General features: G+C 37.9%; 1 protein-coding gene across 1 annotated transcript in view; it reads left to right on the top strand.

Annotated features, from left to right (window-relative positions):
- Positions 1 to 25,403, top strand: part of WDR44 (WD repeat domain 44) — a 102,320-nt gene that overhangs the window by 43,890 nt on the left and 33,027 nt on the right. The window contains exons 4-12 of the mRNA XM_031660451.1: positions 2,137 to 2,773; positions 3,557 to 3,687; positions 4,743 to 4,838; positions 6,478 to 6,614; positions 7,883 to 7,966; positions 12,218 to 12,324; positions 14,874 to 15,025; positions 17,497 to 17,635; positions 18,884 to 18,948. Coding sequence (XP_031516311.1) covers positions 2,137 to 2,773; positions 3,557 to 3,687; positions 4,743 to 4,838; positions 6,478 to 6,614; positions 7,883 to 7,966; positions 12,218 to 12,324; positions 14,874 to 15,025; positions 17,497 to 17,635; positions 18,884 to 18,948 — 1,548 coding nt within the window. The remainder of the gene's footprint in view (positions 1 to 2,136; positions 2,774 to 3,556; positions 3,688 to 4,742; positions 4,839 to 6,477; positions 6,615 to 7,882; positions 7,967 to 12,217; positions 12,325 to 14,873; positions 15,026 to 17,496; positions 17,636 to 18,883; positions 18,949 to 25,403) is intronic.

Below are 25,403 nucleotides of genomic sequence, written 5' to 3'. Positions count from 1 at the left end.
CATCAGTGATGGATGACATGAAAAAGAGGTAAGAAATGACAATAAATATGTAGGTAAAAGAAGTGAAAGATGATACAAAGGAATGGATTCAGGCGTTTTAGCCTCTAATATTTACGTGGAGTAGGAAACAAGGTTATCTCCTGAAAATGAGGGGGATGTGAATGGGTACAGTGAGCATGAGGTGAGTATAAAGGTTTGAAATAATCATTACGCATAATGGAAATGTCTGTATCACAAGAGGGGTCAAAATGAGGTTGAAACCCCTGTCTTCCCCAATCCCTTATCTGAGAATAATCTCTCCCTCCTCTGCACTTCTATTACTATTCTTACTGTTCAGTATAGTACGAACTATAATACAAATACAGAGCTGTATATGAGCTAGCTCTATTTATTTTCTCTACACCAAATAATTAGTACCTGGAGAGCAAGGTCCGTGTTTTCTGCCTCTTGATATGCCTCATGACACCTTCTTATGGTGCCTAGCCCTGGCATTTCTTTTCTGGATTTTAGGAAATAGTGAAAATGGAAAGACTAAGAGAACAGTGAGAACCAAGACATACACAGAGATGATTATGCTAAAGCATTGTTTGCTTCAAAAAGCTCACTGTGGCCAGGCACAGTGGTTTAAGCTTGTAAACCCAGCACTTTGGGAGGCTGAGGTGGGCGGATCACCTGAGGTCAGGAGTTCGAAATCAGCCTGGCCAATATGGTGAAACCCCGTCTCTACTAAAAATACAAAATAAATAAATAAATAAATAAAAATTAAAAATTAGCCTGGCATAGTGGTGTGTGGCTGTAATCCCAGCTACTCGGGAGGCTGAGGCAGAAGAATTGCTTGAACCCAGGAGGTGGAGGTTGCAGTGAGCTGAGATCACACCACTGCACTCCAACCTGGGCAACAGAGCGAGACTCAAGTCTCAAAAAAAATAAAAAGCAGTTTAGTATGACATAAGGCATTCCTATAACCTGGCCCTAACTTTGCTCTCTAGGCTCATCCTCAAAAGTTCTGCACATTCCCCACCTCCGTGCCTTCAGTAATGCCTTTTCTCTCCTATCTTAGCCAGTCCAAATTTTTTTTGAGATGGAGCAGGATAACTGATCTGGGAGATTTAATGTTAGTAATGACAGGACTGGGGAGAAAATATATTTTCTTTTCTTCTAAATGTTGGTAGAAGACAATAGAAAGCCTGTTTATATTTTAAGCTACATATAAGAAAGAAAGGGGCCTGGGTGCAGTGACTCATGCCTGTAATCGGGAGGCCGAGGCGGGTGGATCTCATGAGGTCAGGAGTTCAAGACCAGCCTGGCCAACATGGTGAAACCCTGTCTCTACTAAAAATACAACAGTTAGCCCAGCGTGGGGCACACATCTGTAATCTCAGCTTCTAGGGAGGCTGAGGCAGGAGAATTGCTTGAACCTGGGAGGCGGAGGTTGCAGTGAGCCGAGATCGTGCCACTGCACTCCAGCCTGGGTGACAGAGTGAGACTCCATTTCAAAAAAGAAAAAGAAAGGAAGGGAAAAGACAAGGTGAACTCTTTCCATGGTCTTGCCATCAGTCCAAATAGTAGAGTTTAGGTGTAGTCTGTTTAAGAATGTTAATCTCCCTGCATCTGCTGGTTTTTGAGTCATAAGCTTGAGTTCAGGGCTAAACAACTTGAATTCTTCTCCTGGGGATTTGGATTATCATGGTTTTGTTAAGTGGGCTCAAACCAGTAGGCTGGTATTACAACAAGTTTGGCATAAATATGTAAATGAGTCAGGATATTGAGTCTTAATGTAAGTTTAGGATTGAACTTGATTTTATAGGGTTATTTGACCTTTTGTACCTAAGTGTTAACACAAATTCCCTATTATGAGGGTTAAGAGTATAGATGCTGGAATCAAACTCCCTGGGTTTATACCTGCTTCATCACTTACTAGCTTTGTGACCTTGGACAAATCATTTGATTAGTTCCCTCATTTATAAAAGGGTGACAGTAGAAGTAGAATCTCTTAAGGTTGTCGTAAAGATTAAAATATGTAAAGTATTAAGAACATTGCCTGGCACTTACTAAGTACTGTGTAAATGATTAGCTGTTATTATGTTCTTATAAATAGCTTCATTTTAAAAAAACTACTTTTAACCCTTTCATCAGATTATTGAAAGTATTATTGAGGAGAGTCAGAAAGTACTACAGCTTGAAGATGACTCTTTGGATTCCAAAGGAAAAGAACTCTCTGATCAAGCTACTGCCAGTCCTGTTGTGGCTAGAACAGATCTGAGCAATATACCCGGACTGTTAGCCATAAATCAAGTACTGCAGGAAGAATCCCAAAAGGCAGAGAGTCAGAATACATTTGAAGAGACTGAATTAGAATTTAAAAAATGCTTTCCTTCTGATGAAACCTGTGAGAAACCAGTAGATGAAACCACAAAGTTAACTCAAACAAGTTCAACTGAGCAGTTTAATGTGCTTGAAACTGAAGCAGAAGTATTGAACAAGGAAGCAGTGGAAGTCAAAGGAAGTGATGTTCTAGGACCTGTGTCCTCAGACTCCTTATCTACTAAAGATTTTGCTGCTGTGGAAGAAGTGGCCCCTGCCAAACCCCCGAGACACCTTACTCCAGAACCTGATATAGTGGCTAGTACAAAGAAGCCTGTTCCAGCACGCCCACCTCCTCCAACTAATTTCCCACCTCCTAGACCCCCACCTCCATCTCGACCTGCTCCACCACCAAGAAAAAGGAAAAGCGAATTGGAATTTGAGACTTTGAAAACTCCTGATCTAGATGGCAAGTATTAATTGAGAAATCACTCTGTTGGTTGGGCACAGTGGCTCACGCCTGTAATCCCAGCACTTTGGGAAGCCGAGGCGGGCGGATCACTTGAGCTCAGTTCAAGACCAGCCTGGGCAACATGGCGAAACCCCATCTGAACAACAACAAAAATAATACAAAAATTAGCTGGCCATGGTGGCACGCGCCTGTAATCCCAGCTACTTGGGAGGCTGAGGCAGGAGAATTGCTTGGGCCTGGGAGGCAAAGACTGCAGTGAGCCAGGGTCATACCATTGCACTCCAGCCTGGGTGATCAGAGTGAAATCTTGTCTCAAAAAAAGAGAGAGAGCAATAACCCTTTGTGGTGAAATTTTGGAGTTGAACCTGTTCACCTTTCTGCTTTTATTTCACTTTTTAAAAAAACTCACTGGCAACCAAGTTATTAAAATTATTTCTTTAGTAATAGACAAAATGTAAAAATGTTTACATTGGTGAAAGTTACTTTACTATAATTGAACACTTCAGCAGACTTCAAACTTTCGAATCTGTTGCCATCTGAGAGAGAGTGGCATGTGAAAAAAACATGGGATTTGGAGACCTAAAGTCTGAATTCAAGTCCTGCATCTTTTTTTTTTTTTTTTTTTTTTTGTATGAGCTGTATAGTCTTGAGGAAATTAAATAACTTGTTTGAACCATGGTTTCCCTGTATAGGAAATGAGAGTAATCAAACCACTTTCCTCACAGGGTTGTTATAAGAATCAAACAAAAAGGGTTGTTATTGTTATTATTATCATTGCAGTTCCCAAAGAGAATATTACGTCTGATTCTCTCCTAACTACAAGCATGGCTTCAGAGAGTACGGTCAAGGATTCTCAGCCTTCTCTTGATTTGGCAAGTGCTACCAGTGGAGATAAAATAGTTACTGCCCAGGTTGGTGAATTAGTGTTCTATTTCATATAGACTTTATCAGCTCCCTGCAAGTGGCTGGTTTGTTGATTATGGAGCGTTCTATATTCTGCGGGCCAAATATTTCTTTGTCCTCCAAACCTGACCCCCTTACTTCCCTTGATCAGCTCTGCTACACACTAACTGGGTGAGCCTACCAAGCTGTTTGGCATCTGGATCTCAGATGCCCCATCAATAAAATGGAGGAAAAATCCTTCCTTGAGGGTTTGAAATGAGCTAAAATATGCCAAGTATCTAGCAGGTAATAGGTATTTGAAAAATGACGATGCTACTATTTGTAATATTGTTGGTACTAATAAACACCAACTATAGTCTATATTTGTCCTGTATTGGTCAGAATTGAAGACTTTTTTTTATAATTTCCTTTTCCTAATCATAAAAAAACTTTATATGCTAGGAAGTGGGCTACACAAAAGACTTGATAACGTTAATTTTACCACAGCCAGATTCTGGGACTCAGAGCTACTTACATGGTAGCTATGGTGGGCCGGGCTACCAGACTACAACATATGACACTATAGTCTTGTTGTAGCCTTAGAGCAGGGGTCAGTAGTGGCCTGCTTTGGTAGGATCCCCAAGCTAAGAATGTTCTTTACATTTTTAAAGGTTGTTTAAGAAGAATATGCAACAGAGACTCTATATGAACAAAAATGCCTTAAATATTTATAATTTGGCTCTTTATAGAGAGAAGTTTTCTGACCCCTACCTTTGAGGTAGCCACACACAGTCCAGATTAATAGCAGTCTTAGTAGAGAAATGCCTTTTGGCTAGGTTCAAATAGAACATTTATTTGTTTTCAAGAATACTAAGACATTACTTCATGAGCAGCAATAGTTTTGGTTCCTAATGTTTTTCAGCATGCTGGGAAAAACGAAGGACTGAAATGTAATGTTCCATTTAGATTTTCAGCAGACTCCATTATTTGAATTATGAAATTCTTTAGAATTATGTGTGGTAATAATTGAAAATTTATAGAAATTGATTCAGTCTAATTTCTGTTTATAAAATTGTATTTCCAGGAAAATGGAAAAGCACCTGATGAGCAGACTGTAGCAGGTGAAGTGATGGGCCCTCAGAGACCTAGATCCAACTCTGGGAGAGAGCTTACTGATGAGGTAGAAATAGATTTTTTTGTTCTTGTTCTTAAAACATAAAGTACAAAAAACATAATGGGAAGATGAAAACCTTCTGGAGATGGATGGTAATGATGGGTGCATAACAATGTGAATGTACTTAATGACCCAGAACTGTACATTTAAAAATGGTTAAAATTGTAAATTTTATGTTATGTGTAGTTTACCACAATTTATTTTTTTTAAGTTTATTGCTGTTACGCAAAAAAAAAAAAAAAAAAAAAAATACAACAGAGGAAAAACTGAAAATTGAAGATTGTCTTTGTTTTGTTGATATGCCGGATGTTGCATCTCTGATTTAAACTTGCCCTTTCACTCAATTGCATAGTAGAATAAATATATTGAAAGCAAGGTTTATATTTTATAGAAAGTGGGCTTTAAAAGAACTTGATATTGAGGCCAGGTGTGGTGGCTCACTCCTGTAATCGCAGTACTTTGGGAGGCCAAGGCGGGTGGGTCACTTGAGGTCAGGAGTTCGAGACCCAGCCTGGCCAACATGGCAAAACCCCGTCTCTACTAAAAATACAAAAATTAGACAGGCATGGTGGTGCGCATCTGTAATCCCAGTTACCCAGAGGCTGAGGCAGGAGAATCACTTGAACCCAGGAGGCAGAGGTTGCAGTGAGCCGAGATCGCACCACTGCACTCCAGCCTGGGTGACAGAGCAAGACTCGGTCTCAAGAAAAAAAAATTTAAATAATAATAATAATAAAAGAACTTGATATTATAAATACATGTTATACCAACATAAATTTTATTATTTTAATGGTTTCTTACCATTAAAACTTAGTATGCATCCATTAGCCAACTTATTCAGAATTAAATTTTACAGCAAAATCTTAGTTTTTGTTTCTTTAAAACAATACATTTTTTAAAATATTGCACTTTGGAAGACAGTTTGGCAGTTCCTCAAAATGTTAAACATAGTGTTACCATGACCCAGCAGTTCCATTCCTTTGTATATACCAATGAGAAACGAAAACATATGTTCACACAAAAAATGTACACAAATATTCACAGCATCCTTATTCATAACAGCCAAAAACTGGAAACAACCCAAATGTTCATCACTGATTGGATGGATAAATAAAATGTGGTATATTCATACCATGTTGTATTTTTTAGCAATTAAAAGGAATGAAGGAATAAAGTACTGATACATGCTACAACATGGATAAACCTTGAAAACATCATGTTAAGTTAAAGAAACCAGATGCAAAAGGCCATATATTACAGGATTTGATTTATATGAAATGTCCAGAATAGGCAAATCTATAGAGACAGAAAGTAGATTAGTATTTGCCAGGGGCTAGGAAGAAAGGGAAATGAGGTGTGACTGCTAATGGGTAGGGAATTTCCTTTTGGGGTGCAGAAAATATTCTGACTTAGTGGCGATAGTTGTACAACTCTGTGAATATACTAAAAACCATTGAATTATATGCTTTAAATGAGTGCATTTTGTGGCATGTGAATTGTATCTCAATAAAAATGTTAGAAATTATTGTGTGCAGTATTGAATGTATCTGAAAAGCCTTTAGCTTAAATTTTAGGGGATTTTGTAGACTCAAAAAGATAATTAAATTGCAGGTCATCTTGGTGTGATTGTTTTTTTTAACCTCAGGAAATTTTAGCCAGTGTAATGATTAAGAACCTGGATACTGGAGAAGAAATACCTTTGAGTCTTGCAGAAGAGAAACTACCAACAGGCATTAATCCTCTCACTCTACACATCATGAGAAGGACAAAAGAATATGTAAGGTGTGGCCTAACGTTGTTATTTGTCATTAATAGTATTTCAGAGTTGTTAAGATTTCTCTGTTAATGAACTATGACAATCCCTAATTTGGTTTCATTCAGTGTTTTTCTTTATTCTGGAATTAAAATAGAGTTAGATAAGGTAGGTATTCTTTAACTTTGCTCTTCATTATGACTGTACAGTTACTTGGGGGAATAGTATAAATATTAAATCCCATAGCACTTAGTTTCTCTTTTTTAATTATTTAAATTATACTTGGGACAATATAAAAACAGTGAGGGATTACATGCCTGTAATCCCAGCACTTTGGGAGGCTGAGGCAGCACTTGAATTCAGGAGTTAGAGGGGCGTGGGCAACATAGTGAGACCTCATCTCCACAAAAATAAATAAATAAAAATAACAAAAAAAAAAATTGAGGCTAAAAAACTATGTAGAATGAACACTTAGTCTTCTGAAACTTTGCTTTAAGGGTCATAAAATGGTTTAAATATTTGTACTGTTTTTGTAGGATCAGAAAATGGCTTTAAAGTGAGATGAGTGACTTTACTACGAGATGTATGTAGATCTAAGGAATCATTTCTGTAAAAGCAGGAGCTATTTTATTAAATGTAATGCAGGAGGTACTTAATGAGTGGAGAGGAAGATACCTACAAGTTACTTTATTATTTCACTACAGCACATTTTGCCAAGCAAAAAGCCTTGTTTGTAGTAGGTTTTTCACAAATTGCTAAATTGTATTCATTTATATGTTATACATTGCACCTTGCTTAAAGATTCTTTTCTTCAATTTCTGAAGCCTGTAAGTTGTCAGGTCCATCATTTAAATTAAATTGTATGGGCTGAGCACAGTGGCTCACACCTGTAATTCTAGCACTTTAGGAGGCCAAGGCAGGTGGATTGCCTGAGCTCAGGAGTTCGACACCAGCCTGGGCAACATGGTGAAACCCTGTCTCTACTAAAATACAAAAAATTAGCCAGACATGGCAGTGTGCACATATAGTCCCAAGTACTCAGGAGGTTGAGGCAGGAGAATTACTTGAACCGGGGAGGCAGAGGTTGCAGTGAGCCAAGATTGTGCCACTGCACTCCAGCCTGAGCGACAGAGCGAGACTCCATCTCCTAAATAAATAAATAAATAAATAAATATATGTAAAGCTTATTAGCATCGTTTTTCTTATTCTGATTAACTGGTTATATAGTAAGTATAAACAGATTTTTAAGAAGAATAGAAGAAATGGTTTATTTTAAAACAACTTCCCCTTCTTACAGTAATGACGCGGCACAGTCAGATGATGAAGATAAGTTACAGTCTCAGCCAACAGATACTGATGGTGGAAGGTTAAAACAGAAAACGTGAGTTACAGTACATCCCTTTTCTTCATTTCAAGTTTTTATTTAAAAAAATATGAGAACTACCATACTATTTTAAATTGTACTCCATATTGTTTTTATGTCTACCCACCACCACTCCTCCCTGTCCTTCGCTGGTAATAATAATAAAGCATCTGACACACAGAAAATGACCAGTAAGTGTTGCACCATACCTGTGTTTTTCTGCTGGTAGGTAGGTACCAAAAGTGTTAGTAGAAGAACATGATTGTCCTTGAAGTTGTCTTTTCCCTTTCTCTTCATCTCTGCAATCCTATTTGTCTTTCTAAACCCAACTATAATGAGATTCTTCCTGACTACTACAGTCTATAGCAATTTTCTTTCTTTTCTCAATTTTGGGAATACCTGTAGTCTATAACTTACTTTTTCCCTTTACAATATATTGTCTTAAACTGTTTTCAGTTAAACTGTTTTCAGACAAATACACGTTGAACAATCAAAGGGTATGTTGCAAAAGGATTCTGATTATGCCATCCTTCTGTTTCCCCTACAAACTTCTAGATCAATGGTGCGCCTATACATTTTGTTTGATTATACACAAGTCTCTAAATTGATAATAATTAACTCTAAGGTCCAAAGGGAATTCTCCACTTGAGTCCTTTTCCTAGTGTGTATCAAATAAAGCATTTTCCTAGTGTGTATCAAATAAAGAATTTTTAGGAAACATGTACCTAAAATGCAGGCATATGGTAGCACCTTAGATATTTGGAACTTGGCCATCTAGTAGTTGCAGTTATCAGGAACCTGAGAATAAGGAATTACTACAATTATTCAGAGACAGATAAACATCCAGAAGAGATGTCACATAGTCCATGCACTAAAGCTCATTATCTTTCTAAGAGAAAAGTTCCTCAGGTTTATTCAAAGCCATTATGCTTATTTCTTACATCATTTTTTTAAAACCCTGGTCAAGTGTCTGAGCTTACTGCAAAATAGAAGCATCGAACTGTGACAACAGGTAAGTTGACACATAAGAATGTCAGATAATCAGAAAAATGATAAAATAACTCATAATATAGGTGGGTGCCGTGGCTCATGCCTGTAATCCCAGCATTTTGGGACACCACAGTAGGAAGATCACTTGAACCCAGGAGTTTGAGAGCAGCCTGAGCAACATAGGTGGAGTGGACTCACTCTTTACAAAAAAATTTTAAAAATTAGCCGGGCATGGTGGCACACACATGTGGTCTCAGCTACTCAGGAGGCTGAGATGGGAGAATTGCTTGAGCCTGATGGGTCGAGGCTGCAGTGAGCCGTGATCACACCACTGCACTTCAGCCTGGGTGACAGAGCAAGACCTTGCCCCCCCCCCCAACAAAAAAAGAACTCATAATATAGCACAATCATCATATCACAGTGCTTTTCAACCTTTTCTCATGCCATGACACACAAAGAACATAATAGTATTTGCACTGAATGCTGGGGTAAGCTGATAAGGTAGCTGATGGCCAGAGAAGATTGGCCCAGGCTTCCCTCGGCCCTGCCTTGTTGCCTTGAAGGCTGAGTGGGGAACCAATAGTATGGTCCACCTGCAATGCATTAGAAAGGCTCTGAATGTATTAAAGAACCAAAATGATGGCAGCAATGATCTTATCCATCAAGGAATGAAATTTAGGGAACATAAAGTGCCATTTAAGAAGGCATAAAAGTAGATATTTTAGAACTATTCTCATCTGAAAAAATTAAAATGTCTGTTTTCTTGGCTTTTAAAGTGGTAGTAAACTTATCCAGAAAATACAGCTTCAGAGTTATAGGTAGCAGAGACCTTATAATGGTTTTAAAAATGGTTTATCATCTATGTTTTCTGGTTATCAAAAGAAATACAGAAATATGTAAAATAGAAAATGAAAGTTTCTGATAATCTCAGACCCAGAAATCAGTTTTAATAGCATATAGTGTATTCTCCATAGAATTTTTTGTTTCTCATAAAAGCAGCGCTACTACTTTATGTCTATAATTTGTCAACTTGCTGTTTTGTTTTGTTTTGTTAAGAAAATCAGATATATCATAGACATGTCTTTATATCAGCACTAATAATATATATATTGCAGTCTTTCTGAGAGCCAGATATGAGAGTTAAGTGCTTGGGATATAACAGTTAAGACATTAAGAGGCCGGGCATGGTGGCTCACACCTGTAATCCAGAACTTTGGGAGGCCGAGGTGGGTGGATCACGGGAGGTCAGAAGTTCAAGACTAGCCTGGCCAACGTGTTGAAAGCCAGTCTCTACTAAAAATACAAAAAAATAGCTGGGTGTGGTGGTGGGCACCTGTAATCCTAGCTACTCAGGAGGCCGAGGCAGGAGCATTGCTTAAACCCGGGAGGCAGAGATTGCAGTGAGCTGAGATCATACCATTGCACTCCAGCCTGGGCAACAAGAGTGAAATTCTGTCTCAAAAAAAAAAAAAAGACATTCAGGATGGGTGCAATGGCTCATGCTTGTTATCCCAGCACTTTGGGAGGCCGAGGCAGGTGGATCATTTGAGTCCAGGAGTTCAAGACCAGCCTGGGCAACGTGGCAAGACCCCGTCTCTATAAAAAATACAAAAATTAGCCAGGCATGGTGGTATGCACCTGTAGTCCCAGCAACTCAGGAGGCAGAGACAAATGGGTCCATTGGACCTGGGAGGTCAAGGCTGCAATGAGCCGAAATCATACCACTGCACTGTAGCCTGGGCAGCAGAGCAAGACTCTGTCTCAATTTTAAAAATTTGAAAGAAAAAGACATTCGTGGTCTCTGCCTTCATAGAACTTCTGTTAAATGGGAGAAATAGGCATTAAACATATAATTGCACAGATAAATCTAAATACATTTGTAGTGACTGCTATAAAAGTAAAGCTCCAGGTCTTGTAGAAGTATTACAGTAGTTCCCTCTTATCCATGGGGTATATGTTCCAAGATCCCCAGTGGATACCTGAAATCACAGATAGTACCAGACTTTGCTACTATGTTTTTTCGATCTGATAACCAGGAAGGCTGCTAAGTAATGAGTGGGTATCGTCTACAGCGTGGAAACACTGGACAAAGGGACGATTCACATCCCAGGTAGGATGGAGCAGGATGGTGTGAGATTTCATCATGCTACTCAGAAATGGCACACAATTTAAAACTTACAAATTGTTTTATTTCTGGGATTTTCCATTTAATATTTTTGGACCATGGTTGACTGGGGTAACCGAAACCATGTAAAGTGAAACTTTGGATAAACAGGGACTATATAACAAAAACTCTGTCTAAAGTTAAAAAGACCATTTTGAGAGAGCTGTTTGATCTGAGACCTAAAAAGTGAGTGGAAATTAGCCAAGGGAGAGGTGTTCCAGGCAGAAATAACCACACATGCAAAGCCCCTGAGGTTACTATAAGAGCTTGGCACATTTAAAAAGCTGAGGTTTGCTCATTCATTTTCTTGTATTTCCTACCAGCACTTATTTATCTATTCCTCGATTGACAGAAAATTTAGTTTATTTCCACTTTTTGACTATTCTAAACAGGGTTACATTGAACTTCTCTGTGTATATAACTTAACAACTTTTAAAAATACTGTCCCTCATGTACTGTGCTCTGCTTTTTATAATCTTAATATATGAAACCTGAGACTTAGCTAATTGAAAATGCAATAAATAAATTCTATTTATGGAAGCTTGAGATGCATACTTACATTACCTCATGTTTGGGAATACCTACCAGGAAAGCTCAGCCTAATTTTATTACCCAAACTGAAAGAGACCATCTTCAGCTACCAAAGCATTCTATTTTGTAAGGAAATATCTCTTTACTCTTTATTGGTAAAATGTGTTTTTAAGAACAGCTCGCTAAAACAGTCTTCTCAAAGCAGTTCTCACCTCAGATTCATGGCCTCACCCCCAGACTCTCTAAATTGGATTATCTGGGGATGGAGCCCAGGTACCTACACTTTAAACACTTCCCTCTCCACACTACCTCTGCCAATCAATTTTATTCACCATTGAAAACCAAAGCTCTAGAATATATGAATATGGTAAATTGGGGGAAAGGGTGTATGTTTCCTTTGCCATATTGACTTGAATATGTTTATTCCATAGAATAAGGCATTTGGAACTCAAACACCTATTATTTATGTTTAAAAAAGGTTATTTCAAAGTAGTGTACTTTATCAGTCACAGCTAATACATTTGTCTGCAAATTGTTGAACTTTTACAGTTAACTGAGTTGATACTTTTTTCATTTTTGTTAAGGACTCAACTAAAGAAGTTTCTTGGAAAATCAGTAAAGAGAGCAAAGCACCTTGCTGAGGAATATGGTGAACGTGCTATAAATAAAGTTAAAAGTGTTAGAGATGAAGGTGAGTTAAAACAGAACATTTCAACTGAACATTCAATTAATTTGTAATCGTCTAAATTTAGCCTGTAGTTTATAAGAAGCATTCTATTTAAAATAGTAAACCTTTATAGCTGACATCTTAGTATTTCAATAAATAAGGTACTCTATCACTTAATTTTATGAGTTTGAAGAAAAATGAATTTATACATATTTTGTGACTTTGACAGTCTGAAAGGGTTGAGTGTTAAATAATCAGTTATAAATTAGTTTTTTTTTGGTTTTTTTTTTTTGTTTTTTTTTTTTGAGATGGAGTCTCACTCTTTCACCCAGGCTGGAGCGCAGTGGCATGATCTCAGCTCACTGAAAGCTCCGCCTCCCAGGTTCACACCATTCTCCTGCCTCAGCCTCCCGAGTAGCTGGGAGTACAGGTGCCCGCCACCATGCCCGGCTAATTTTTTGTGTTTTTAGTAGAGACGGGGTTTCATCGTGTTAGCCAGGATGGTCTCCATCTCATGACCTCGTGATCTGCCCACCTTGGCCTCCCAAAATGTTGGGATTACAGGCGTGAGCCACTGCACCCAGCCATAAGTTAGTTTTTTAAGGCTATTTGGTTTTGGGTTTTTTTTTTTTTTTGAAACAGTCTCGCTCTGTCACCCAGACTGGAGTGGAATGGCATGATCTTGGCTCACTGCAACCTCTGTCTCCTGGGTTTAAGCCATTTTCCTGCCTCAGCTTACCAAGTAGCTGGGATTATAGGCACACACCACCACACCTGGCTGATTTTTGTATTTTTAGCAGAGACTGGTTCTTACCCATGTTGACTAGGTTGGTTTCCTCAACTCTGACGCCAGATCTCGCCCACTTCTACCTCCCACGTGCTAGAATTACAGGCATGTGAGCCACCACTACCGCCAATGCTAATTTTTCTTTTTCTTTTTCTTTTTGAGATGGAGTCTCAGCCTGTCACTTCCAGGCTGGAGGTGTGCAGTGGCACCATCTCAGCTCACTTCAACCTCTGCCTCCTGGGTTCTGCCTGGTTCTCCCAATTTCAGCCTCTTGAGTAGCTGGGATTACTGGCACCTGACACCACACCTGGCTAATTTTTGTATTTTTAGTAGAGACAGAATTTTACCATATTGCCCAAGCTGGTCTTGAACTCATGACCTCAGGTGATCTGCCTGCCTCAGCCTCTCAAAGCTCTGGGATTACAAGCGTGAGCCACCGCAGTTGGCCAACTATTTGGTTTTTACAAATACTGTCAATTCTCCGTATCCATGGGTTCCACATGGAGGGATTCAAACAACCACAGATAGAAAAATATTAAAAAACATAAAAAATAACAATACGAAATAAATAAATAAATAATAAATAAAAATTTATTAAAATAAAATATAAAAAATATTTAAAATATTTTTATTTTTAAAATAAAAATATATATAAAATAAAAATAAATAAATAAAACGTAAAAAATAAAACAATAGAAAAAATAACAACTATTTATATAGCATTTATGTTGCAGTAGATATTGTAAGTAATCTAGAGATTAAAGTATACAGTAGGGCGAGGCCTGGTGGCTCATGCCTATAATCCCAGTACTTTGAGAGGCCAAGAAAGGAGAACTGCTTGAGGCCAGGAGTTTGAGACTAGCCTGGTCAAACATAGTGAGACCCTGTCTCTACTAAAAAATAAAAATTAGCTTGGTGTAGTGAAGTGTGCCTTCAGTCCCAGCTACTCAGAAGGCTGAGGAATAGGATTGCTTGAGCCCAAGAGTTCAGGGCTGTAGTGACCTATGATTGCACCACTGCACTCCAACCTGAAACCCTGTCTTTAAAAAAAAAAGAAAGTACATGAAAGGATGTGCATAGGTTATATGCAAATACCGTGCCATTTTATGTTAAGGGATTTGAGCATTCGCAGATTTTGATACCCATAGCAGGTCTTGCCATGGATACTGGGGAATAACTGTATTTTCAAAATTAGGTAGGTCTGGGTATGGTGGCTCATATCTGTAATCCCAACACTTTGGAAGGCTAAGGCAGGAGGATCACCTAAGCCCAGGAGTTGGAGACCAGCTTGGGCAACATAGTGAGACCCCCGTCTGTATAAAAATAAATAAATTTTTTTAAATTAGGTAAATTTTCTAAATTTGCAAATATCTTGACCTCCTATGCCTTTGTCATTATTGTACTCATTTGTTTTATTTGATGAAACTTACATAGTACTTATTCAGTGCCTGGGACTGTACTAAGTGCTTTTACCTGTATTAATTCATTTAATCCCATAGAAACCCTATGAGGTAAGTACCATCATATCCCCATTTGATAGATGAGAAAACTAAGAGGCATCCAAAGTTGAGTAACTTGCCTGTGGTCACACAGATAATAAATGACAGAGCTGGATTTGAACCTGGCAGTCTGGCGTTAGACTCCATGTTTTTAACCAGTATGTTACATAATAAATAAATTTTGATCTTCCATTTAATGAATTTTCTTGGTATGCAGGAAATATGAAACTATGATAGTAGCAATATCTATATTAGCTAGTTGTGATTTCTATTGCTTTTCTGTTCAGTGTTTCATACTGATCAAGATGATCCTTCATCAAGTGATGATGAAGGAATGCCATACACAAGACCAGTTAAATTCAAAGCAGCACACGGTTTCAAAGGACCTTATGATTTTGATCAGATCAAAGTGGTGCAAGATCTTAGTGGTGAACATATGGTAAGCAACTTTTTCATTTTTTAGGATTGGTACTGTTTTTGTTAAGAGAAATACTTTGGCTTCTACAAAACTATCTCTATGTATGTAACTTTGCTAGCCTGACTCAAGAACGGTGAATTTATGTTAACATGATTTAATGAATAGGTAATACAGAGTCTGTCTCTGAAGTATTCCAGAAGTGACTTATCGGCCAGGTGTGGTGGCTCATGCCTGTAATCCCAGCACTTTGGGAGGCCAAGACAGGCGAATCACTTGAGTTCAGGAGTTCGAGACAGCCTGACCAATATGACGAAACCCTGTCTCTATGAAAAATATAAAAATTAGCCGAGCATGGTGGTGGGTGCCTGTAATCCCAGCTACTTGGGAGGCTGAGGCAGGAGAATTGCTTGAATCCGGGAGGCAGAGGTTGTGGTGAGTCGAGATCGTGCCACTGCACTGCAGCCTGGGCTACAGAGTAAAAGACTCCGTCTCGAAAAAAAAAGAAAAAAGAAAAGAAAAAGAAAAAAATGAGTTATTGAATAAGTAAACTCTCAGCCTGTATCACTAAGAAACCTATGCAAAGGCACCAAACTTTAAAGCAGGTAAATTAGAGGGTGGTCTGTAACTTTGAAAAATGTTTAAAATGTTCCCAACCATATTTTAAATAATTTACAAAATACATCAGAAGCTCAATATATGTTGTAAAGTGAGATATTCAGCTAAAACAAGGAGAGAGGTAAAAGTTCAAGTGCTCCTTTAGAGTTCAAAAGTACCAATGTAGATGCAATTGCACAAACTGCATTGCAGTTAACCCCTGAAAATGCTAGGAACACAAGGAAGGCAGTGATAAAATTTAGAACTGAATAATGTTGTACCCTTGATTAGGGAATCTGTTTACATTTTAAGTCTAAAAGTTGGCTTAACTGGAAGGAAGCAACTGTAAATATATTGGATGGCAACCAAATTCAAATTTAAATTTTGATGCTTACAATCTACAGATAAAATGTTTGAGTTGATTTTAGTATTTTCCTTAAGGAAATTGATAAATTTCCTAGTACTGTATTGACTCGTTGTTTCCTGTTTTAAATAAAATCTCATTGTAGTAGGCTCCAAATGACTCATTTTTAATACACTTGAATTTTGTAGAAGTGAATGGTTATTTCAATAAATGGGCTGTGGCATAATCTTTTTGATACATCTGAATGTGTATATAATAGTATTTCTTGTAATAAGATTTGGTCTTTCCAACTTAAGAGGTTCGTGTTCTTTCTCCCTTCTCCTCTACCCCCACCACACACACATACTTTCCTACTGTTTTCAGTGTCTAGAGATTCTGGCCATATACTTTGAAACCTTGTTTCTAGAGAGAAAAGTAGGATGCACCATTCTAATACTACTACCTTTTTTTTTTCCTTTTTGTGGCAAAGTCTTGCTCTGTCACCCAGCTGGAGTGCAGGGGCGGGATCTCTTCTCACTGCAGCCTCTGCCTCCTGAGCTCAAGCAGTCCTCCCTCCTCAGCCTCCTGAGTAGCTGGGACCACAGGTGTGCACCACCATGCCTGGCTAATTTTTTGTGGTTTTTGTAGAGATGGGGTTTCACCATGTTGCCCAGGCTAGTCTCGAACTCCTGAACTCAAGTGATCCACCCACCTGGACCTCCCAAAGTGCTGGGATTGCAAGCACGTGCCACCATGCCCAGCCCAGTCCAAAACTGTAATACTTCTAAGTACCTGGTGCTATGAGGGTCACTGCCAAGGTGGGCTTTAGTCTTCCTCAGTCCTGCTCAGTTGTTAGTGCTATGCTGAGGGCTCTGCCACCCGTCTTTACGTTCAGCTAGGGGACTGAGATCCCCAACTAGGATTTGTGCTTTTCCAATGAAGATTTCTTACCACTTTAGAACTCCCATTTCTGTTAATATGTGGACAGGGTTTGAGTTCTTGAAGTTGTTAGTTTAGATTATGGAACACCACAACTATCTTACCCTACCTTTCTTCTGAAAGTCTACTTTTGTGGTATTAAAGCACCATTGAACTTTTGGACTTAAATAGTGTTAGCAATGTGAGGATTATCTTAGTATACATTATTTGGCATAATTTTAAACTTTGGCTTTAAAGTCTTGTCTCTAAATTTTATTTTATTTATTATTATTTTTAGATGGAGTTGTGCTTTTGTTGCCCAGGCTGGAGTGCAATGGCACGGTCTCAGCTCACTGCACCCTTCACCTCCCAGGTTCAAGTGATCCTCCTGCCTCAGCCTCCCAAGTGGCTGGGATTATAGGCGCCCACCACCATGCCTAGCTAATTTTTGTATTTTTAGTAGAGATGGGGTTTTACCATGTTGGCCAGAATGGTCTCGAACTCCTGACCTTAGGTGATCCACCTGCCTCAGCCTCCCAAAGTGCTGAGATTACAGATGTGAGCCACCGTGCCCGGCCAAAAGTAAAGTCTCTAAAGTTGTAAAGTATTAACTTTGAACCTTCTTTTGTTTTCATAGGGGGCTGTTTGGACCATGAAATTTTCTCACTGTGGCCGATTACTTGCCTCAGCTGGACAAGACAATGTAGTGAGAATATGGGCTTTAAAAAATGCTTTTGACTATTTCAACAATATGCGAATGAAATACAATACTGAAGGTATTTTTCATGTATTTAAAAATCTACAGAAACCTGAAGTTTTTACATTTTAGGTATACTGATGCCCTACTTTTCTGGCAGTCATTTGCAGCAACCACTATTTATGATAATAGCCAAAAACTTGAAAGTAAGACAGACGTCAGTGGTAAAAAGTCTCTAAACCCAATGAAAAGAGCTGCCACAAAGCTTTTGATTTATCCCTTTCCAGGTGTAGTGTGTAGTTAATTTCATCAACTATTGAGAACATGTTATTTGGTTTCCTCTGGCAACCTTCAGTTCTATCCTAGGTTAAAATAGAATTGCTAATTAACTAGAAAAAGAATGAAAATCATATATATATATCTCTCTCCAGTAAGTAAAAAAGATTAAGGAAAGAGTCATGGAAAATGAATGTGAATTGTCAATACATCAAGGGATATATGAAAAAAATGTTGAAAAGAGAAGCCTCAGAACATTATGTACACACTGATTTCAACTATGTACATGTATGTAGAGTTGATGTAAATTTGGGCTTTTAAGTTTATGGGATTCTTCTCTAATAACTATTTCACTGTGTAATAAGTTTTTTCCACACCCTCCCTGCCATCAAGTAAGGCTGCAAACAAGAAGTAAAGCATAGGAGGAAGGAGAAAAAAGGTGGCCGTGGGTGAGAGTGAATAGTCAAAGCACCAATTTGAGGAACATAGAAGTCTAGGGAGATTCACTAAACTGGCAAGCTAGGCCTCATATACTTGAGTACATCCTGTGAGTATTGCTTGCATTATGTTTCAATACTTAGTTGAAGATGACAATAATTTGACAAGAAATTAAACTGTGTTTACTATATGGTGAGTTTTTCTAGTCCTCGCTGTTTGTCATTTCTTTTACTGCCCTGCCTTAAGCGAAAAGACTATTTTCAGTGGCCCTTGAGACTAACTGCAGCCCTGACCCTTTCTGCTCCTTTATTGTTCCTCTTGCTACTTGTCATGATTAATAAGAATGTGTTCTATTTGAATACTGAAGATTTAATGTTATTTGGTTTACTAAAGTAGGGAAATGGTTAAGCCATTTTATGAAGTTTTTATGTAAAAATGATTAAAACAAATATTTTGGCTCTTATGGGGTTATGCCTCAATTGTTAGTGTTTTTCTAGAATACTATATTCTCTAACTATTAGACATTGCCGTGTCATTACTTCTGAATGTTGTATTTTGGTGGGTCTGTGTGTGTACATACATCCCTTTTTTATAATTATTATGTTGTTTTTAGGACGTGTGTCTCCATCACCCTCTCAGGAAAGTCTAAGTTCATCAAAATCGGATACAGATACAGGGGTATGCTTATTGTTTTATGGTTACTATGTGAAATGGTATGATTTAATTTGTTTACCATAAAGTATTTTTATGTATCAGAAATTACAGTTGCATGAAGACACTTAATTAAAATTAAGATGTATCATTAGAAACAGGAGTTTCTTCAATTAGAAGCAATTAGCAAATGAAAATTTTTGATGTTTAAATGTTGCCAGATAGTGAATACTATTCCTCAGGGTACTATACCACTAATGTAAACTTAATACAAAAGCTCCTCCCCTCAAATCCATGTTAGATATTTTTTAAATAATGATAATAGATACCCAAATAAGAGATAATTAAGGAGAGAAAAAAGATATTTAAGTATTTTAATTTTCTAATCTCCTTAGTTTAATAAACACTTTATAACAGTTTCAGATAAGGTATCTTAATGATTTTCATTTGGTTTTAGAGCTGGAAGGTTAAATATAACCAATTTTAAACCTAAAAAAGCAGAATATACAATATTGTACTAAGTTGTCACCTGTGCTTTTTGTGTATTGCATTAGGTAAGGGTGATATAAACAAGAGAACCTAAAATGTCTACCTGCGCAACAGTATTTTCCTGAGATTTCATTGGCTCCAATATTTGACACTACCTTTTCCCCTTCTCCTGGCTTTTCATGGTTCTGTTTTCCCTTATTCTTTTATACTCCCACTGTTTCTTCTTCCACCTCCTTACATTTACTGTTTATCAGGGTCTGTTCTTGGCCATTTTCAATAGACATATTTATGCACTTCTTCTAGTTCTGAACTGACTTTAGATCTGTAATTCTTTGTTTACTTTCAGTAACTTTATGATTTTTAAACAAGAACATTATTGTGCTTGCTGCCTTTTCACATAGCAATATATAGGATCTCTCCACCTACATGTAATTCAACCACATCAACTAATAGGTCCAAAACTAAACTCCTTCGACAAATGTCTTCTGAGTGCCTGCCATATGTGGCAGACACTGCTACATGCTATAAAATCAAATGAGACATATTCTCTGTCCTCAGGGATCTTGTGGACTAGTGAAATGGGTAAACTCACAATTACAGTATTAGATGGTGATATTCTACAGAAGGTACTACACAAGAATAGGTTAGCCTTATAAATCACAGTGTTAGGAATAGTTTCCTGGAAGCTTGTTATTTGAGCTAGGATTTAGCTATATGAGAGAAGAAAGGAAGGAGCATATCAGACACAGGGAATAGCAAGTGCAAAGGCATGGAGGCTAGTATGTTAAAGGTACTACAAGGAATTACACATGGCTGGGAAAGGTGCATGTGTGAGATTGGTGGGAGAGGTAGGCAGGAGTGGGAATGACTTTCTGTGTTAAACGAAGACATTGGAATTTTATCCTGCAAACTACTGGGAGCAGGGTGGGGCTTTGAAGGATTTCACTTAGAGGTGTAATTACCATGTTCAGATTTTTGTTTTAGAAAGAGTATTCTGGTAGTAATGTGAAGGATAGACTAGGTGAGGGCTTCAGGTTAGAGACAGGGAGACCATGTAAGAGGCTGTTAACCCAGAGAAATGGTTACTTCCAATTATGATGATTATGATAGCAGTAGATCTAGAAACTGTAAAGATAAGCTGAATTGAGAGACGTAAAATAAGTCTAATTTGTAGGACTTGGTGACTGACTAGCTGGGGTAGTAAAAGTGAGTAGCCTAGGATAAATCACAGGTATCTGGCTTGAGTAGTTAGCTAGATGGTAATGGTCATTCACAGAAATTTTTTTTAATTTTAATTTTTCCATAAGTTATTGGGATACAGGTGGTATTCAGTTACATAAGTTCTTTAGTGATTTTGGTGCACCCATCACCCAAGCAGTATACGCTGCACCTATTTGTAGTCTTTTATTCCTCGCCCCCCTCCCACTCTTCCTCCCAAGTCCCCAAAGTCCGTTGTATCATTCTTACCTCTTTGCATGCTCATAGTTTAGGTCCCACATATCAGTGAGAACATACGATGTTTGGTTTTCCATTCCTGAGTTAATTCTCTCAGAATAATAGTCTCCAGTCTAATCCAGGTTGCTGCAAATTCTGTTAATTCATTCCTTTTTATGCCTGAGTAGTATTCCATCGTGTATATATACCAGTTTCTTTATCCGCTCGTTGATTGATGGGCATTTGGGTTGGTTTGATGTTTTTGCAGTTGCGAATTGTGCTGCTATAAAGGTGTGTGTGCAAGTATCTTTTTTCCAATAATGACTTATTTTCCTCTGGGTAGATACCCAATAGTGGGATTGATGGATCAAATGGTAGTTCTACTTTTAATTCTTTAAGGAATCTCCACACTGTTTTCCATAGTGGCTGTACTAGTTTACATTCCCACAAGCAGTGTAGAAGTGTTCCCTGACCACTGCATCCGCACCAACATCTGTTTTGATTTTTTATTATGGTCATTCTTGCAGGAGTAAGGTGGTATCACATTGTGGTTTTGATTTGCATTTCCCTGATTATTAGTGATATTGAGCATTTTTTCATATGTTTGTTGGCCATTTGTCTATATTTTTTTGAGAATTGTCTATTTATGTCCATAGCCCACTTTTTGATGGACTGTTTTTTCTTACTGATTTGTTTGAGTTTGTTGTTGATTCTGGTTATTAGTTAGTCCTTAGTTGGATGTATAGATTGTGAAGATTTTCTCCCACTCTGTGGGTTGTCTGTTTACTCTGTTGACTGTTCCTTTTGCTGTCCAAAAGCTCTTTAGTTTAATTAAGTCCCAACTATTTATTTTTATTGCATTTCCTTTTGGGTTCTTGGTCATGAAATCCTTGCCTAAGCCAATGTCTAGAAGGGTTTTTCCAATGTTATCTTCTAGAATTTTTATGCTTTCAGGTCTTAGATTTGAGTCCTTAATCCCTCTTGAGTTGATTTTTGTATAAGGTGAGAGATGAGGATCCAGTTTCATTATCATACATGTGGCTAGTGGCTAGCCAATTATCCCAGCACCATTTGTTGAAAAGGGTGTCCTTTCCCCACTTTTTATTTTTTTTGTTTGCTTTGTCAAAGATCAGTTGGCTGTAAGTATTTGGGTTTATTTCTGGGTTCTGTATTGTTTTCCATTGGTCTATGTGCCTATGTTTATACCAGTACCATGCTGTCTTGGTGACTATGGCCTTATATTATAGTTTGAAATCAGGAAGTGTGATACCTCCATATTTGTTATTTTGCTTAGTCTTGCTTTGGCTATGTGAGCTCTTTTTTGGTTCCATATGAATTTTAGAATTGTTTTTTCTAATTCTGTGAAGAATGATGGTGGTATTTTGATGGGGATTGCATTGAACTTGTAGATTGCTTTCTGAAGTATGGTCATTTTCACAATATTGACTCTACCCATCCATGAGCATGGGATGTGCTTCCATTTGTTTGTGTCATCTATGATTTCTTTTAGCAGCCTTTTGTAGTTTTCCTTGTAGATGTCTTTCACCTCCTTGGTGAGGTATATTCTTTTTTTTTTTTTTTTTTTTTGCAGCTATTGTAAAAGTGATTGAGTTATTGATTTGATTCTTCGTTTGGTTGCTGTTGGTGTATACTACTGATTTGTGTACATTAATCTTGTATCTGGAAACTTTGCTGAATTCTTTTATCAGTTCTAGGAGCTTTCTGGAGGAGTCTTTAGGGTTTTCGAGGTAAACTATCATATCGTCAGCAAACAGTGACAGTTTGACTTTCTCTTTACCGATTTGGATGCCCTGTATTTCTTTCTCTTCTCTGATTGCTCTGGCTAGGACTTCCAACACTATGTTGAGGAGGAGTGGTAAGAGTGGGCATCCTTGTCTTGTCCCAGTTCTCAGAGGGAATGCTTTCAATTTTTCCCCATTCAGTATTATGTTGGCTGTGGGTTTGTCATAGATGGCTTTTATTACACTGAGGTATGTCCCCTGTAGGCTGATTTTGCTGAGAGTTTTAATCATAAAGGATGCTGGATTTTGTTGAATGCTTTTTCTGCATCTATTGAGATGATAGTGTGATTTTTGTTTTTAATTCTGTTTATGTGGTGTATCACATTTATTGACTTGCATATGTTAAACCATCCCTGCATCCCTGCTGTAAAACCCACTTGATCTTGGTGGATTATCTTTTCAGTATGTTGTTGGTTTTGATTAGCTAATGTGTTGTTAAGGATTTTAGCATCTTTGTTCATCCGGGATATTGGTCTGTAGTTTTCTTTTTTGGTTGTGTCCTTTCCTGGTTTTGGTATTAGTGGGTGATGCTGGCTTCATAGAATGAATTAGGGAGGATTCCCTCTTTTTCTGTCTTGTGGAATAGTGTCAAAATAATTGTTACCAATTCTTCTTTGAATGTCTGGTAGAATTCTGCTGTGAATCCATCTGGTCCTGGACTTTTTTTGAGATGGAGTCTCACTCTGTCGCCCAGGCTGGAGTGCAGTGGCGCAATCTCGGCTCACTGCAGCCTCTGCCTCCTGGGTTCCAGCGATTCTCCTGCCTCAGCCTTCCTGGTAGCTAGGATTATAGGCACACACCCCCATGTCCGGCTAATTTTTGTATTTTTAGTAGAGATGCGGTTTCAACATGTTGGCCATGCTAGTCTTGAATTCCTGGCCTCAGGTGATCTGCCTGCCTTGGCCTCCCAAAGTGCTGGGATTACAGGCGTGATCCACTGCGCCCCGCCAGTCCTGGACTTTTTTTTTGTTGATAATTTTTAAATTACCATTTCAGTCTCGCTGCTTGTTATTGGTCTGTTCAGGGTATCTAATTCTTCCTCATTTAAGCTGGGAGGGTTGTGTTTTTCCAGGAATTTATCCATCTCTTCTAGGTTTTCTAGTTTATGTGCATAAAGGTGTTCATAGTAGCCTTGAATGATCTTTTGTATTTCAGTGATGTCAGTTATAATATCTCCTGTTTCTCTTCTTAATGAGGTTATTTGTATTTTCTCTCTTATTTTCTTGGTTAATCTTGCTAACAGTCTGTCAATTTTATTTATTTTTTCAAAGAACCCGCTTTGTGTTTCATTTATCTTTTGTATTTTTTGTTTGTTTGTTTCAGTTTCATTTAATTCTGCTCTGATCTTGGTAATTTCCTTTCTTCTGCTGGCTTTGGGTTTGGTTTGTTCTTGTTTCTCTAGTTCCTTGAGGTGTGACCTTAGAATGTCAGTTTGTGCTCTTTGAGTCTTTTTGATGTAAGCATTTATAGGGCTATGAACTTTCCTCTTAGCACCACCTTTGCTGTATCCCAAAGGTTTTGATAGGTTGTTTCATTATTGTCATTCAGTTCAAAGAATTTTTAAATTTCCATCTTGATTTCATTTTTGACCCAGTGGTCATTCAGGAGCAGGTTATTTTATTTCCGTGTATTTGCATGGTTTCGAAGGTTCCTTTCGGAGTTGATTTCCAGTTGTATTCCACTGTAGTCTGAGTGCTTGATATAATTTCAGTTTTCTTAAATTTATTGAGGCTCATTTTATGGCCTGTCATATGGTCTGTCTTGGAGAAAGTTCCATGTGCTGTTGAATAGAATGTGTATTCTGCAGTTGGATGGAATGTTCTGTATATATATCTGTTAAGTCCATTTGTTCCAAGGTATAGTTTAAATTCACTGTTTCTTTGTTGACTTTCTGCCTTGATGACCTGTCTAGTGCTGTCAGTGGAGTACTGAATTCCCCCACTATTATTGTGTTGCTGTCTATCTCATTTCTTAGGTCTGTTAGTAATTGGTTTATAAATTTGGGAGCTCCAGTCTTAGGTGTATAAATGTTTAGGATTGTGATATTTTCCTGTTGGACAAGGCCTTTTACCGTTATATCATGTCCGTCTTTGTCTCTTTTAAATGCTGTTGCTTTAAAGTTTGTTTTGTCTGATATAAGAATAGCTACCCTTGCTCGTTTTTGGTGTCCATTTGCATGAAACGCCTTTTACCACCCCTTTACTTTAAGTTTATTTGAGTCCTTATGTCTCCTGAAGACAGCAGATGGTTGGTGAGTTCTTATCCATTCTGTGTCTCTGTATCTTTTAAGTGGAGCATTTAGGCCCCTTACATTCAATGTTAGTATTGAGATGTGAGATACCTCATAGTATTATTTGTTTCCTGTGTACCTTGTTTTTTTGTTTTGTTTTGTTTTTGCTTTTTAACTTACATTTTTGTTTTATAGGTTCTGTGTGATTTATGTTTTAAAGAGATTCTGTTTTGATGTGTTTCTAGGATTTGTTTCAAGATTTAGAGCTCCTTTTAGCAGTTCTTTTAGTGGTGGCTTGGTAGTGGCAAATTCTCTCAGCATTTGTTTGTCTGAAAACGACTGTATCTTTCCTTCACATATGATACTTAGTTTTACTGGATACAGAATTCTTAGCTGATAATTGTTTTGTCTGAGGAGGCTGAAGACAGGGCCCCAATCCCTTCTAGATTGTAGGGTTTCTGCTGAGAAATCTGCTGTTAATCTGATAGGTTTTCCTTTATACATTACCTGGTGCTTTTGTCTCACAG

The sequence above is a fragment of the Papio anubis genome, chromosome X, assembly GCF_008728515.1.
Source record: "Papio anubis isolate 15944 chromosome X, Panubis1.0, whole genome shotgun sequence".
Lineage (NCBI taxonomy): Eukaryota > Metazoa > Chordata > Mammalia > Primates > Cercopithecidae > Papio > Papio anubis.
This window is presented reverse-complemented; position numbering and strand designations above follow the sequence as displayed.